Source organism: Cydia fagiglandana, chromosome 8 (genome assembly GCF_963556715.1).
Source record: "Cydia fagiglandana chromosome 8, ilCydFagi1.1, whole genome shotgun sequence".
Taxonomy (NCBI): Eukaryota; Metazoa; Arthropoda; class Insecta; order Lepidoptera; family Tortricidae; genus Cydia; species Cydia fagiglandana.
Window position 1 is genome coordinate 12,664,500 of NC_085939.1, and position 16,255 is coordinate 12,680,754.

Consider the following 16,255-nt stretch of genomic DNA (forward strand, 5'->3'; position numbering starts at 1 on the left):
TTTAAATTTATGTATAAATTTTATAGTTGTAGCTATTAGATTTATAAGTTACTTGTAAAAAATATTATGATTATATCCGGAATAATCGAGAAAATAACTATAACTTCGATGTTTGGAGACAGTAACGCCATCTAGTGACGCCACAAGCAAACTCAACTGGTAGCTATTTTGATGACGTCACGCAGCCCCTGGCCTCTGTTAAAATGCTCGTGTGATATTTATTTATTTGTTTATGGTGTTACACTCTGTCAAGCCATTTCCGTCATTAGAAAAGAGCGACAAATTTAAAAAATGTAGGCGTGAAGGGTTGTCGTCCCATAGAAAATTTGAATTTCGCGACCTTTTCTAGTGACAAACTTGCTTGACCGGCTATAGTTATAAATGCGACATTTGGCCTCACTGGGCCATCGAATGATATCGTTGGTTAGCCAACGTTACTAAAATACACAAAGGCCCATTGTTGGGCTTCAGTGCCACTGCCAATGTTGGTAAATGCGATATATGTCATCATTGGGCCAAAGAATATTATCGTTGTTTAGCCACCGATACCAAAATACACACAGGCCCATTGTTGGGCATCAGTACCACAGCCAATGTTGGTAAATGCGATATTTGTGCTCACTGGGCCAACGAATGTTATCGTTGTTTAGCCACCGGTACCAAAATACACAAAGGCCCATTGTTAGGCGTCAGTGCCACAGCCAATGTTGGTAAATGCGATATTTGTCATCATTGGGCCATCGGATGATATCGTTAACTAGCCAACGTTACCAAAATACACAAAGGCCCATTGTTGGGCATCCGTGCCACAGCCAATGTTGGTAAATGCGGTATTCGTCACCATTGGGCCAACGAATGTTATCGTTGTTTAGCGAACGGTAGCAAAATACACAAAGGCCCTTTGTTGGGCATCAATGCTACAGCCAATGTTGGTAAATGCGATATTTGTCGTCATTGGGCCATCGTATGATATTGTTGATTAGCCAACGTTACCAAAATAAACAAAGGCCCATTGTTGGGCATCAGTGCCACAGCCAATGTTGGTAAATGCGATATTTGTCATCGTTGGGCCATCGGATGATATCGTTGATTAGCCAACGTTACCAAAACACACAAAGGCCCATTTTTGGGCATCAATGCTACAGCCAATGTTGGTAAATGCGATATTTGTCGTCATTGGGCCATCGGATGATGTCGTTGATTAGCCAACGTAACCAAAATAAACAAAGGCCCGTTGTTGGGCATCAATGCTACAGCCAATGTTGGTAAATGCCATATTTGTCGTCATTGGGCCATCGGATGATATCGTTGATTAGCCAACGTTACCAAAATAAACAAAGGCCCATTGTTGGGCATCAGTGCCACAGCCAATGTTGGTAAATGCGGTATTCGTCACCATTGGGCCAACGAATGTTATCGTTGTTTAGCGAACGGTAGCAAAATACACAAAGGCCCATTGTTGGGCATCACTGCCACTGCCAATGTTGGTAAATGCGATATATGTCATCATTGGGCCAACGAATATTATCGTTGTTTAGCCAACGTTACCAAAATACACAAAGGCCCATTGCTGGGCATCTGTGCCACAGCGAATGTTGGTAAATGCGATGGTGGGCCAATAAAAAATTAATGTTGGCTACGGAACGAACCTCATCCCAACGTTTTCTCTACCGTTGGCACCGTGGGCCCCAACGAAAATGCTACTAGGGGTATTAGAGACGGCACCGCTGGCGTAAGTGTAAAGGCTCCAGTACACAGTGGTCAAGGATGGTCCATGCCAAGCCATGCTTTGCAATGCGCAACAGTAGGCCTATATCACGTAGGTGTTCACACAATGGTGCATCAAAAAAAAAAAAATTGCAGGCTCTGATTCATATAAATCTATAATAAACTGATAAGTCTCTTCATTGCTCCACAATGATGACATTTTGTGCTATTAACATTGAATCAAGCGGTCAAAAATTTAAGAAACTAAACAAACAATGGCGACTGTGTGAACACCACAGGCCACGGTACGCCACGATTCCTTTGAAGTGTGCCAAAAAACCGACAACTCCCCGATTGCTCACCACGGCTGATACAACTGACGGCAGTCGTCCGCCATTGCATACCATAGCATAGCCCCCTGTACACAATGGCCAGGGTGTGGCATGGCCCATCCTTCACTGTGTACTGGGGCCTTTAGGTAATTTCGTCATTATATATAACGAAATCGTCTAGATCCCGAAAAACCGGCCAAGTTATTGTTTATTAAATAAAACACACCTATGTGACGTCACACAGGTAAAGGTACCTTATGGCGGTTGGCGCTTACGCTATTATTAACGCCGCTCCAATATTATTGCGGCGCCATGCGACGTAAGCGCCAGCCGCCATAAGGTACCTTTTGCCGTGGAACGTCACCTATATTCTTGTTCAAATACTAAACGGTTCGTTTTTTTTTAAATAAAAAATACTAAATATGTAACATTTGACGTTTTTTGAGTACCAAATCTTGACATCCGCATCCGCATCCGCGGATGTGAGGCTTTAAATATCCGCATCCGCGGATGTCATAAAAAATCTGCATCCGCAACATACCTGGTTCGCATTAAGGCGACCCTCATCGCACATATATGTCTTATTGCTCGTTTTCGGGCCAAGTCTTGAAACCAGGACCTAACATTGGTTACGCGACCTCTTAAAAGGTGTTCTTCCACTCAACGCGGTGTGTTGCTAGGTCTTTCCATGAGTTGCAGTGCTTTATTGTTAAACGCAATCATATTACGCTTTACGCAGTCTTTAAAGCGGAGTAATGACGTCTTACGTTGCACTTGCCTAATAGCACTGTCCATTCGTTAAACATGCCCTAGCCGCCGCAAACGTCTCTGTTTGAGTAGCGCGGTCTCAGATTATAAGCGCGGTGATACTAGGAAGCTTAGCAAACTCCAGCGCACTTTCGTTGGTAACCAGTAACCCTGTCTTTCCATGTTATGTTTAGTATACCATACCTACCTACTCCGAAGGCAGCGCACGTGGAAGGTGTTAATTAAGTCTTCGTTCCTGATTAGCTTACGACGTCCAGGTTTCGGCCCCCTACAAGAGTATTCTCTAAAGACACAAGTTTGGTAGACAGTTATTATGGTCTTTGTCGTAAGGTGTTTGTTATTCCATACGAGTACTCTTGCATATAGCCCTTCGGTTTGCATTATAAGAATTCAGCTGTGACCCAGTTACACCTATACAAACTCTTTAGATAGAAATAGGTTTTTTTACCTTTTATTTTAGCATAGGTTTTTTTTAACGTAGTAGTTCCCTACGGTAAGTACCCTAAAAAGGGCAGCAAAATTAAGCCTACCAAAAATAAACGAAGTATTAAACACATTGGCTGCCCACCATCCTTCACCTAAAGTGTATCTCCCACGCCCCTTACAAATTTAGTGATCCCAGCATCTGACTATACATTTATTACTGAGGTCAATAAAGAGGTAACGAGCTTTCGATTCTACTGGTGATGCTCATGGGCACACAGAGAAGATTACGTGATCCCAACGGTGATGTTCAATGTTCATGGCAGCCAACGTGTTAAAAGATTAGCCTGCCAGGCTTTCCAGTTATATTAGGCTATATTGGTGTGCATATAAGTGAAACAACGACATATGTGCAACGTCTTGTAATATATTGATAATGATAGTAAATATATTTATGGAAGCATAGATTAAGTACATTTAATGTAGGCAATGACTAATGACATTCATTTATACAAATTAATAATAAAAATATCATTTAAAGTATATAATTATGGTCCTATTTTCCCGCACTAGTGCGTAAAATAGCACTTTTCGTGCGTATGTCAAAAGCTTAAAGGGCCATGTACTGTAAAACGTTGTACGATACACGTGCGAATAGGTAATTTGCAAATCGTGTGGATTTAAAACACTCCCTTCGGTCGTGTTTTAATTTATCGCCACTCGTTCGAATTTCCTCTTTTCCGCACTTGTATCGTAAATAACTATTCGCCGCCCTAGGCCCCAGGCCCTGTATAGCCGCCTCTTTCAATAGCACTTGAAAGAGGGTTCTATGAGGTTCATGTTGTTCTAACTAAACAGTGATAGTGATACGTTTCAGCATTAGAACATTATATTTTTCACCACACCTACTCGGAAAGGCTTTCTTAGCACTTCAAAAACTGATAGCAAAGTTGCATTTTATTCACATGTGAGGCAAAGTAATCAAATGCAAATTTTGAGTTGTTTTCTTATGTTTGCTGGTAGAACTGACTTTTATGATGATTTTGGATGATAAATATTTAATAGGTAACATTAATTTGGATTTGATTTTGTTTGATATTTTACATTTAATATTTGCTTCGGGTCGGTGTGGTGAAACATTTTGTGTTTCACTCGGGAGCAAATTTTGTTTAACCCTCGCGCTTCGAAACCCTCGCAACGCTCAAGATTCCATTTTTTTAACCACTCGCTACGCTATCGGTTCAATTTTGGAATCTTTCGCTTGCTCGGGTATCAATATTAGCACGAGCGATTGAACAACAACTTTGCCCCCGAGTGAAACAGATAACTGTTACTGCGGGGCGGGGGCGGGTACCTCGATGTAGACGAGTTGAATCTTAATACTATCACGATACGGGATACGGATTTAAAGGACATTGTTGCTTTAGCACGTGGCTAGGTATAATAGAGGTAGGTACGGGAGCTAAACCGCCCGTAGGTATAAAAGAAATAATGGTTTTTGTTAAAAGCTTAAGGTCTTAGGCGTAAAAATAAGGCATAGGTATATACTATAATAGTAGATGCAAATAATCCAATTAGCTCCAGGATGGTAGTGTAATATGTGGTTCGTATACTTCGTATGCGTGCATGTGCCTCCATCAATTGGTTGAACAAGACAGATTCGAACTGTCGACCTCCGTCTGTGGTGATGTGAAGAGCATCAAGCATGCCAAACCGAGAAATCTACCAAAACCAAACCAATCTACTAAAAGTTTGCAAAGCTCACCGTTTCTACTACTGTTTTAACATTGTTCTATTGATAAATTACTTGGCTATCGGCTACCATAGTATTTGCGGATTCCTGAATTCGACGCCACTTTTATTCTACACGTCGTGAAAAATATTGCGGCGTCGATTTTGGCGTCCTTTGTGTGACGTAACACAAAAAAAACACATACATTTTCTTCATTTTGTGTTACATTCTTTCATATTTTTGTGAATATTCCATTGTGTTACCTACACTTTTTTGCAATTCACTCGTTTACGGGTTTTACTAGTGCTGCACTCTGGCAACAGAACATTGTATTCTCTATCGCCATAATTTGTGACGTTTTCAACCAAAAGGTTAACATTGTCGGTTGTCGACGAGGCTGATTTCAAATTGAAGCTTTATGGAAATAGCGCCTTATTGACAACAGATAATAAGAACCCATTTGGTTGAAAATGATACATTTGTCCCTATTAACATAATTTAGCCATAATTTCATGAAAGCATTTTTCAGCTTTAGATGTGCATATGCAGTCATGCACATCTAAAGCTGTAAAATACAGACTTATAATTCGAAATGTAATAAGTGACTTAGGAACATATTCCGATTGATCAAACTTTAATTATTCTATGTGCGGCAATTAGCACTGTACGTAAATACATACCTATTTCGAAAATTTAACCGGCCATATGTAAGTACTTACTGCAACTACAAAACGTTGTGCGAATAGTTAAGGTGGTTCGCTTTCCATACAAAAAACAATTGCGTTATATTAAGTAATTACACACTATTAGGTACTTATGTAATTGTTTTTTTTTTGTATGGAAAGCGAACCACCTTAATTGCCAACGAGAGGCGATAAATTGAAACACGATCTATAGGTCAGGAAATGAATGCTCAAAAAACGTTGTAGAGGGAAATGCTAGGAACACAGTTTTTGACTCCGTAACTTTGTTTGGACTATAACTAGTCTACCCCCCAGTACCGGGGCTACAGCCGGGGACTTTTGATATGTTCACCTCCTAACTAGTCCAAACAAAGTTACGTAGTCAAAAATTGTGTTCCTAGCATTTCCCTCTATAACTTCTTATTGCTTGGCCTACTAAGGGAGTTCTACTTTTCGAACATGTATGTTTGGGACTGCTTCTAACTCGACCTAGCAGAGATACTATTTTCTTGCGCATGATTGCCAGAAAACTTCTAGCTTCGCAAAACATGCCAGATGCACTACATCTACGAGGTAAGCCCAACAGCATTCTGAATGCATTGTTATACTGCACTTTTAATGCATCGTAGGCTCGCTTCGTATAGTTAACCCACAGGCCACTCGAGTAAAAGGAATGGCAATATGCTCTAAAGAGCGTTGTACCTTGACATTACTGATATTATTAACATAAAAGGTTTACATTTGCTCCATGTGAAGCTGTTGGAGGAAAGAAAATAATAAAACTCATGAACTTTCCTTTTCAATATCTTACTGACAGGTGAATAGGTTCTAAAAATGTAGTGCAATTTCCTTTACCTTCGTATTTTCACGGATACGTCCGAACGTCTCATATATGCTACTTGTATTTCAGTCAATACAAACAGTACTGAGGCGAGGTTGACTAAAGTAGCTTTTATACCTAACTATTCGTATCTTCCCCTGCAATTGGCGACTCACACGAAGACGTCAGTCGCCCGAGGCGCGCGACGCACGTCCGGCGCCGGCGACTCAGCAGAGACTCATTCTGGCTGCTTGTATCAGCTCCTGAAATTTGAGAATAATTATATTTAGAATATTTGTTTAAAATGATTTTATCAGTGCAACATGAACTTTAATTCACTTTCATAACTTTCCTGGCTTATTTTATATAGGCCCTACATACATAGATGTCGCTAGAAATAGGTACGTAACTTTTCTGAAAACCTAAATGTTAAATGTTTTAAAATTATGCCTGCTTATATGACCTTGTATTATCGTAGTTTATATAAACTGATATGTCGTTTTTACAAACACTCCCTCAGTGGACTTGTTGTACAAAGTAGCAACAAAGGTCTTTCAAATTCTGAAAGTGTCATTACGGGATTGTCCATATGAGTATGACACCAACGAAACGGCCAAGCCGTACTGTTTGACCAAGATGTTGGCTTTATACTGTTAGAGCTTATAAAGTTAGGAATGACAGAGTAAAAGTCTTGGTACCTACTACGGGATCTCATAACTTTTTTAGTGTAAAAGCTTTATGCAACTAGTCTTGGCAACACTTTACATTAAATGTTTTCGTGGGTTGTTCTAACCTCAAAAGTAGTAAGGTTGTCTGGAAGAGATCGCTTTTTAGCGATAAGACCGCCTGTTGTTTAATCTCTTCTTCCTGTATTATTTGTATTGTTTTCTGTAATGAGGTGTGCAATAAAGAGTATTTGAATTGTATTGTAGTATACTGTAATTGAGGTAATCTGAAAAAAAAACCGGCCAAGTGCGAGTCGGGCTCGCGTTCCAAGGGTTCCGTATATTACACAATTTTTAACAATCAGTGCCGGATTAAGATATTTTGATGCTTTAAGCATTTCTAGACCATGGTGCCCCCTCTCCCTAGGGTCATCAAGATTACATTGATTTTTTTTGGTAAATTGAGAGAAGTTCAATGCCGCATTACAGCTGAGAATGGAAATCAGTCACATCATTTTATCACGAAAATTGACAGTGCCGTTGCAGTAATGTTGCAACAGATTACCTAATACTGCTGCAGTCGCCACCCGAATGTCACCTTTATCATATCTAAGAAAGTGATTGAAACGCGAGCGAAGCGAGCGCGAAAATTTTTCGATATAAAAACGCAATATGATAGACAGTTGTACATTTTTACTTTTAGTATGGAAATCAGTCACATCATTTTATCACGGAAGTTTTAATCATTTTTTATCATTTTATTTGCGATAAAAAAGGTTATATACAAGTTGTTTCTGTAAAATTATACATTTTTAAGTCCCATCTTTCTTAACTGACTATGCAGCATGCAAATTTTAGTGTAATATATACCTAACTTAACCTACTTAAACTAGTTTAATACAAATTAATTATCAACAACAATAGAAATAAAAATACACTGTCAATTATGAAATAATAATATATCATGTATCTATCTCAAACAAAACCACTTCAATTAACATAATTTAAAAACTAGATTGTTGATTTACAAGGTATTCATTAATAGAATAAAATGTCGAAGACAGCAGCCATTGAAAAAGTGCTCTTTTAAATTTACTATTGGGCAATTCTCTTATGTTGTTGGGTAACTTATTAAATATATTGACACACATAGCATAACAATTTTTCTTAAAAGTGGCAGTTCTTTGCATTTTATTTATGACCAGCCTGTTAGTGTTCCTAGTATTTCTTAGGAATACTTCGTTGGCTGTTTTAAACAGGTCTATATTTAACTTAACTAAGTTGACAGTACTTTGCAACAGAGTAATGTTGCTGCAGTCGTCACCCGAATGTCACCTTTGTCATACCTTAGAAAGTTATTGAAAAGGCGAGCGAAGCGAGCGCGAAAATGTTTCGATATAAAAAACGCAATTTTACTTTTAGGCCGAACCAGGCCCGAATCCTGGCATTTTGGTGCTCCCCCCTGAACGTGGTGCCCTAAGCACGTGCTTGTTTTGCTTATTGGTTAATCCGGCACTGTTAACAATGTATTTTTTATGTGAAACGTGAGTGAAATGTAACACTTTAAACTCTCGCGTTTTGTACATATATTTAATTACACAAACGGGTCTACCGCGTTTGGACGCGCGTTTGGTTGGCGTTTGTGGGTTTGTTGGGACGTCAGTCTTTCCGTGACCACAGCTAGTGCAACTCAGCTGAAACGTCGGAATTAAAGGTAAAAACAATGAAATTATATCGCGGTAGACCCGTTTGTGTAATTAAATATGTGATTGAAATCTCTTTAAAAAATCCGTAGGGGTCGGATCTAAAACTGTAATTAAGTCCGACTCACGCTTGACTGTACATTTATAATAGGTTTTCCTGTCATCTATAGCTATAGACCTATTTTATGTATTTTTTTCAAAATTTTAGACTTAGTAGTTTCGGAGATAAAGGGAGGGGGGGGGAATGGTCATTTTTTGCCTATTTTCTTGAATAACTTCTAAACTGTTTATTCGAAAATTATAAAAAAAATATATTTGAGATCCTTACAATAAGCTCTTTAATTTGATATGTAACATGATATAATTTGAAATTTTTTTTTTTAATTTTTTCATTTACCCCCCAAAAGTGGCCCCCATGTTTAAAATTAATTTGTTTACGTTACATGTCCATATTTGGGTCACAAACTTACATATGTGTACCAAATTTCAACTTGATTGGTCCAGTAGTTCCGGAGAAAATCGGCTGTGACAGACGGACAGACAGACAGACAGACAGACAGACTGACAGACAGACGCATGAGTGATCCTATAAGGGTTCCGTTTTTTCCTTTTGAGGTACGGAACCCTAAAAAGGACTATAATTATTAAAATCATTTAAATTAATTAAGGTAAATGTGTGGAAGACTGTCAGGTAAGACGACAAGCTCTTTCAATCCTTCAACTCTTGCACTTGTGCATTCTCTACTTACAGAAGTTTTGTAGAGCAGAATAAGCGAATCCATGTAGATGTAGTGTAGGGACGCTCGGCAGGAAGCAGGTGGGCTGTCGATCACGTGTTGCGTTCATTCAGCCCAATTCCCTAGAGTTGGAGCTGCAGCTAGGTTACTGTCCCGGCGGCATTAAGTGCCACACCATTCTCCTCGAATCTTCTTGTTTTCCTGCAGAACAGAAGAACATCTTTAAGTTCGTTTTCTTTCAGTGTGTCTTTACCGAATGTATTATATCGCGGTGCCGCATACATGAATTACATGATAAGTTCGCCTTTGTACTAATGATGTGTGTTCTTTCATGTTTTATGTTTCTTTTTGTACAAGGACTATACCAAACAAATTTAAGAATATCCACAGATGGCTCAAAAACAAATGAAGGGACCGGATGTGGTGTCTTCTCGGAGGACCTGAACATATACATCTCAAAACCCCTGGGTTACACTGGGAACACAATACGGGATTCCAAGCTGAATGTGTAGGAATAATGGAAGCTTGCAAAGCGATAAAAAGACGAGAAGTAAAACAAGAAAATATACTAATACTGTCAGACAGTAAATCAGTACTGCAAGCACTAGGTAGCTACAAACTTACATCGGAACTCATACTTGAATGACATCGAGGCCTCACTGAAGTGAGCAAAGAAGGCAACAAAGTAACAGTATAATGGATAAAGGGGCATAGTGGATCAAGAGGAAACGATGCAGCGGATGAACTGGCCAGGAAAGGTTCAGAAACCAGCTTCACAATAAGTTGTTGTTGTCCTAAGGCACCCCAGAGGTGCAAAGGGCCTTCACAAGCTCGCGCCACGCCTTCCTATCTTCAGCGACCACTCTGGCCTCGCTCCAGCTCAACCCGACCGCTCGTAGTTCATTTGTGACGGACTGCTGCCAAGAGTGTCACAATAAGTACTGGACTAAAATGAACACCTGTAGGCAGACCAAAGAACAAAACTACAAGCTTACACCAAAATATTACTAAAAACACCCAGACACGTTTTACGATTACAGTGAGTTTTTTAATATTCCACTAGTAATTTAATAATTAATACAGGCGTGACATTTGTATAGTACCGATATAAATTACATTCTCATTGTTAATAATAATTTCGATATATTGCAAATTTTAACGATTAATTTTATTTATATAATTTGGATTATGTTTACAGGCATATGCACATAGAATACTAGACCAATACTAGTACTTATATGGAAAAAAAGACATGTAACAAATTGTTATCAATAAATTTTTTATTTCATTTCATTTCATTCATTTCATTTCATTTCACACCAACTACGCAAAATAGTAGGATTAATCACAGGTCATAACAGACTAATCCAGCGGTCGGCAACCTTTTAGCAGCCAAGGACCAAATAGTAGTTACCGAAGTTGATGCGGGCCGCACTTTGTTAATATTTATGACTTTATCAGACATTGTTGTTTGTCAATATTACATACAAAATAGCCTAGGAGGCACGCGGGGTGCAAGTGAGAGGTTCGCGGGCTGCTTGTTGCCGACCGCTGCACTAATCAAACACCTACATAATATGGGTAAAACAGACAGCCCCATGTGCAGAGTGTGCATGGAAGAAGAAGAAACAGTAAAGCATATTCTCCTACACTGTAGGTAGAAGGTAGAAGTATACAGGAACCAATACCTAGGGACTCCGTGCACATTGAAGGAGGCAGTTAGCGACCTGAAGACACTGCTAGGTGTCATGGAGGAGCTGGGGCCACCCCATAAACACAATTTTTTTGCTCTTAAGTAGTAGTTTTTGATGGTGTTTGACCCATTGATCAGTGACCCAGTCTCAGTTTTTCTGATAAACAGCTGTCTTAATGGACTCACCAATATGTTTTGCAGAAACCTCCACCTTGTAGCATACACCTTGTTTTCTCAGTCAATCTCAATATAAATAAATATATTGGGACATTTTTACACAAATTGACCAAGTCCCACGGTAAGCTCAAGAAGGCTTGTGTTGTGGGCACCCAGACAACAATATAATTATTCAATATACAAATATCTGTCTCATCAACAGAGCTCGGATAGGGTGAGCTATTTGCCTTATAATTTGACATGTCTTATGTCATATATAAGGCAAATAGCTCACCCTATCCGAGCTCTGCTCATCAAACAAATAAATTCCCTAACCAGGATTTGAACCCAGAACCATCAGCTTCACCGGCAGGGTCACTAGGCTAGGCACCCACTAGGCCAGACTGGTTGTCAAATATAACCAAGATATTCTTTTGAACAAACTGCCATGTCACTGCTGGTTTCAATCTGTGCCCTTCATAATCTACATACTTACTGCTGTCTGTCTCTCATGCAGTCTAAAAAAATTAAGTGTGGGGTACAAACTTTGTGTCGGTCGAAAGTCGAAACCCTCTTGCCTTATCTCCTGATCCACCTTTCAATACTGGTTATCACTCAAGTAATTTTCCAAATTTCTGGGAATACTTCTAGCTCGAGACAGAGGTTAAATATGTGCCATAGCGGCTCCGCCAGCACCATGCTGTACAGTCCATACGCACGAGGGAATACCATGCGGACACGAAGATTTTTTTAGCTTAAGTTGTTGAATTGCGGCACTTACCTCCAACTTTGGCTTCTCCATTAATTAATATTTTTTCAGTACCTCGTACCTCTACTGAGTCTACTGTTTCTTTTATTAGAATTCATTTTATTGTATTTGTAAACCAACAAGTGTCAATACAATACTGTCAATGTCACTGAAAGATGGCACTAGAAAAAACCGATTATTTTTAAATTGTCAAGAGCTAATGTCAGAACGTCCCTACTAATTTTGACAGCTCCCTTAAAAAAAAGAATCTCTCTGGTTTTTGGCTTCCTATTATTGGGTCGTACATTATTGGGTCGGGCTTTCTCGACCTGTACCAATAATGCGCAGCCCAATAATTGAAAGCCAAGGGACTCAAATTATTGGACGCGAATTATGGGGTCGTACATTATTGCCCTGTGAAAAGAGTGGCTTCGTATTATCGCCCCGGACCAATATTGCGCGGCCCGAGAATGCTCAACCCAGGAATGTACAGCCCAATAATACGCGTCCACCATGGACGCCTATTATTGGGCTGTACATTCTTGGGTTGAGCATTATTTGGTTGTACATTAGTGGCTCCCGACCGAGTGAACACTAGCACAGCGATTACCTCCAAATTCAGAGAAAACCATTGAAACGGAAGCAAATGAAAGGTACATGCAACGTTGTAACGAAATTTCCTTGGTGAAAAAGAGAGAGGAGATGGCTTGAAGAAAGTTATTGAAAATATTTAATTTGGCAAGATTATTCGACACGACCTTGACGGGCGACTGTTCAGAAACCATACAATCCAATGAATCCATCCATGAATCCTTTATATGGTTTATATATAGCTTTGTGAACGGCGCCTATTTGTCCATAATGTATATAGACGGTCAAGCAAATCTTGTCAGTAGAAAAAGGCGCGAAATTCAAATTTTCTATGAGACGATCTCCCTTCGTGCCTACATTTTTCAAATTTGCCGCCTTTTTCTACTGACAAGATCTGCTTGACCAAGTTATAGTTGGTCAAGCAGATCTATACAGTAGAAAAAGGCGGCAAATTTAAAAAATGTAGTCGCGAATTGATATAACCTCATAGAAAATTTTAATTTCGCGCCTTTTTCTACTGACTAGACTTGCTTGACCATCTTATAATATGGTGGTCGCCGTACGTGCGTTAAGGACGCATCTATAAGTTGGAGCGAGAAAGAGATATATTGACCGGACCAAGATCGCGGTACAGTGCGGTAGTCTGTTACGGCTTTAATAAGCGCTTTCATTCTTGAAATGTCAAGCAGATCTTGTCAATAAAAAAAGGCGGCAAATTAAATAAAAACTGGCACGAACTGTGATTTCGCATAGAAAATTTTAATTTCGTTTCGCGCCTTTTTCTAGGGAGTTCAGGAGTTCTACGCCTTTGGGAAAAGGCAAAGGGTTTAGGCATGTAAATTTACTTTGATATAACAAGTAAACCGATATGAAAGAAAAGCGTGAGGATGTATCGAAAAACTTAGTAAAAATGCGATGGTCGATCCCTTAGCGTGGCCGGTTATTTTAGGTATTTCCCCGATATTACGAAGATTAAAGAAGGAATTGAGGGAACTCTTCAAATAACATATGCACATGTATATAGTGGTTTGACTATTATTAATTTTCTAATAGTAATAACTCACATCCATAAACATATTTCATATACTTAAAGAAATGAAAGAAGGAAATGAAGGAACTCTTCAAATAACATACGCACATATATATAGTGGTTTGAGTATTATTTATTTTCTAATACCTCACATCCATAAAAATATTTCATATATTTAAATACTTAAAGAATTGAAATTCAGTTAGGCATGTTTTATGGCTCTTGGTTCTCTCACCGTTAACAAAACGGATTTTTAAACATGTTTATTTCTTATAAATAGTTTTAGGACCAATATGGAATAATATGATCTCTTTAGTAGTCTAGTACTTGACTCTTAACATATTCTAGAATTGCACATTAGAGATTGTAGAAATTATGATCAGACATTGGATTTCAGGGGGCTAAACATAATGGACAGGTAGGGAGCTGCTGTGCTTTGCATAAGAGCAGTAACTCATTTCTAACTGAAATCTCTTTCAACTGTACAACATATTGTACAAGTACAAAGTAATTGATTGACATTTCAAAATGAGTTACTGCACTTATGCTAAGCGCAGCAGAGTTCCTATATTGATAAACTAAAATATCAATGCTTCTCTAATAATTAAACTAGTGATCACTTCATGTTTTGTGTAAGAATATAATTTTATTAAAAGTATTAACATGAAAAAAAAAATAAGAACTAAATTCCCTTCTTTATTTTTAGGGGGATTTTTGCAACTTTGTTAATATATTTTTTTCTAGTCTAGCAATCAAATATGCTTTGTGTAAACTTTATCATCCTCCCTGGAATAACATACAAATAACATACAGTCACAAAATGAAGCGGGGGTAATCTTTAGTATTAGGAAAAATTATCAGTAGTTTAATTTATTGATATAGGAACTAGCCCTACATGTCAAAAGATTTTGGCCCCTAGAATCCGATGTCTGGTATGATATGTGATTTGGTTTTATTATTTTAGGATGTCATGACTTATCAAATTTCACTTATTCCAAACATATTTTTAAATATTTCTGTCAGTCCATGCTCATCCATATACTTAGAAAGTCCACTCATATCTGCATGCTTAGAGCGAACTGATGAACTTGGAAAATGGATTTCTTGAAACTTATGAAATTTTTGTTCTTTTTCTTTTTCACTAATTTCAAAAGTTTCAGTCATTTTTATAACAATTTTTTTCCAAGACATACTTTTAATAATTGACCACCATTCTTTACAGTCACTGCCTGCACCTTCAACACAAATAATACCAGGCTTCCCAGGCAGGCAAAACCCTGTCAGGTTTAAATCTTTTGCTTTTGATTCTATTTCATCTCTTTTCCTTTTGTTGTATATATGGTGGGAATAAATCCACAATCTGACAAATTTATCATCATCTGTACATTTTGATTCTGGAATGATATAAGCACTAGCTCTGTTTGCAAGCTGTTCAGTAAATTTTGGTAAGTTGTCTTGTAACCATGACACTGCAGAATATATGCAAACTTCTCCAACAAAATTTTCTTTAAGAAAGTTGGACAATTCTGCATTCAGGGTTGTCTCCTGGTAGCGATTCAATTGATTACACCTTACATACAAGTCTGGTTCTTCACTTGGATAGAAGCTGGGTAAATTAACACTGACTTCCAATTTTGAACCATCTATATTAAGGTTTAAAATAAAATCCAAATGACCTGGAGTGTATTCAGTTTCTGATTCATTCTCCACAAAATTAGTTATGTCAACAAGTATATTAGTATCAGTTAAAATTATATCATCGTTGTTTGGATACATGGATTTCAACAGTTCATATTCACTTAATTGCTGTGTTAGAGAGTTTGTGAGCTTCTCTTTAAATGAATCTTCAGAAGCTGCCATTGCTCAACAAACTATTTGGCTTCCTTTGCTGATTCATTTGTAACTAGATATTTTTACAATATACCGTCGGAGGTATATGTTTACGATTACGTGGCACGAGAACATTTGGTATGATAGTAATTATTGTTAAAAGTGCATTAACCTAACCGTGAGTCCGTGACTGACGTAGTTGACGTACCGTACATTTACTATTTGTCTGCAATCTATTTTTTTTATACAACAAACAAGTGTAAAAAAATAAAAATAAAGTGTAGTATACACATGTTCATGTCATGTCATTTAACATTTGAGGCCTAGGGCCTAGGCCCCATTAACAGGTTCTCGCGTTAAAAAAGCGTCAGTGGCGGTTTTTTTCAAGCGTTGTTGGATTTTCGACTTTAAGCGTTAATCGTTAAATCGAATTTACAGTGCGGACACATTCAAGCGCTTTTTTAATGTGCGTTGTAATGGTGGTAACACACTATCACACCACACCGCGACCTTGATTCGTCGCACCCATAAGTGAGAGCGGGGAAGAAATATCTGTTTCCGTTATAGGTGCGACGCACCAAGGTCGCGGTGCGGTGCGATACTGTGTAATGACTTTAAAAGCGCTCGTGGGCCTCAT

General features: G+C 38.4%; 1 protein-coding gene and 1 long non-coding RNA gene across 3 annotated transcripts; both read right to left on the reverse strand.

The window, feature by feature from the left end:
- Positions 1-3,637: 3,637 nt before the first annotated feature.
- Positions 3,638-10,360, reverse strand: LOC134666855 (uncharacterized). Of its 2 annotated transcripts, none has more exons than XR_010098552.1 (2): positions 9,583-10,360; positions 3,638-6,728 (listed from the first exon to the last, which is right to left on the reverse strand). It is a non-coding gene; the product is annotated as an uncharacterized LOC134666855 (long non-coding RNA). The 2 variants fall into 2 exon arrangements; XR_010098553.1 differs by having other exon boundaries at positions 3,638-7,353.
- A 3,609-nt stretch (positions 10,361-13,969) lies between these two features.
- LOC134666809 (RWD domain-containing protein 2B) lies at positions 13,970-15,862 on the reverse strand. The gene has a single exon (XM_063524107.1). The coding sequence runs from the start codon at positions 15,646-15,648 to the stop codon at positions 14,767-14,769; it is 882 nt and encodes a 293-aa protein (XP_063380177.1). The 5' UTR covers positions 15,649-15,862; the 3' UTR covers positions 13,970-14,766.
- Between the last annotated feature and the right edge of the window lie 393 nt (positions 15,863-16,255).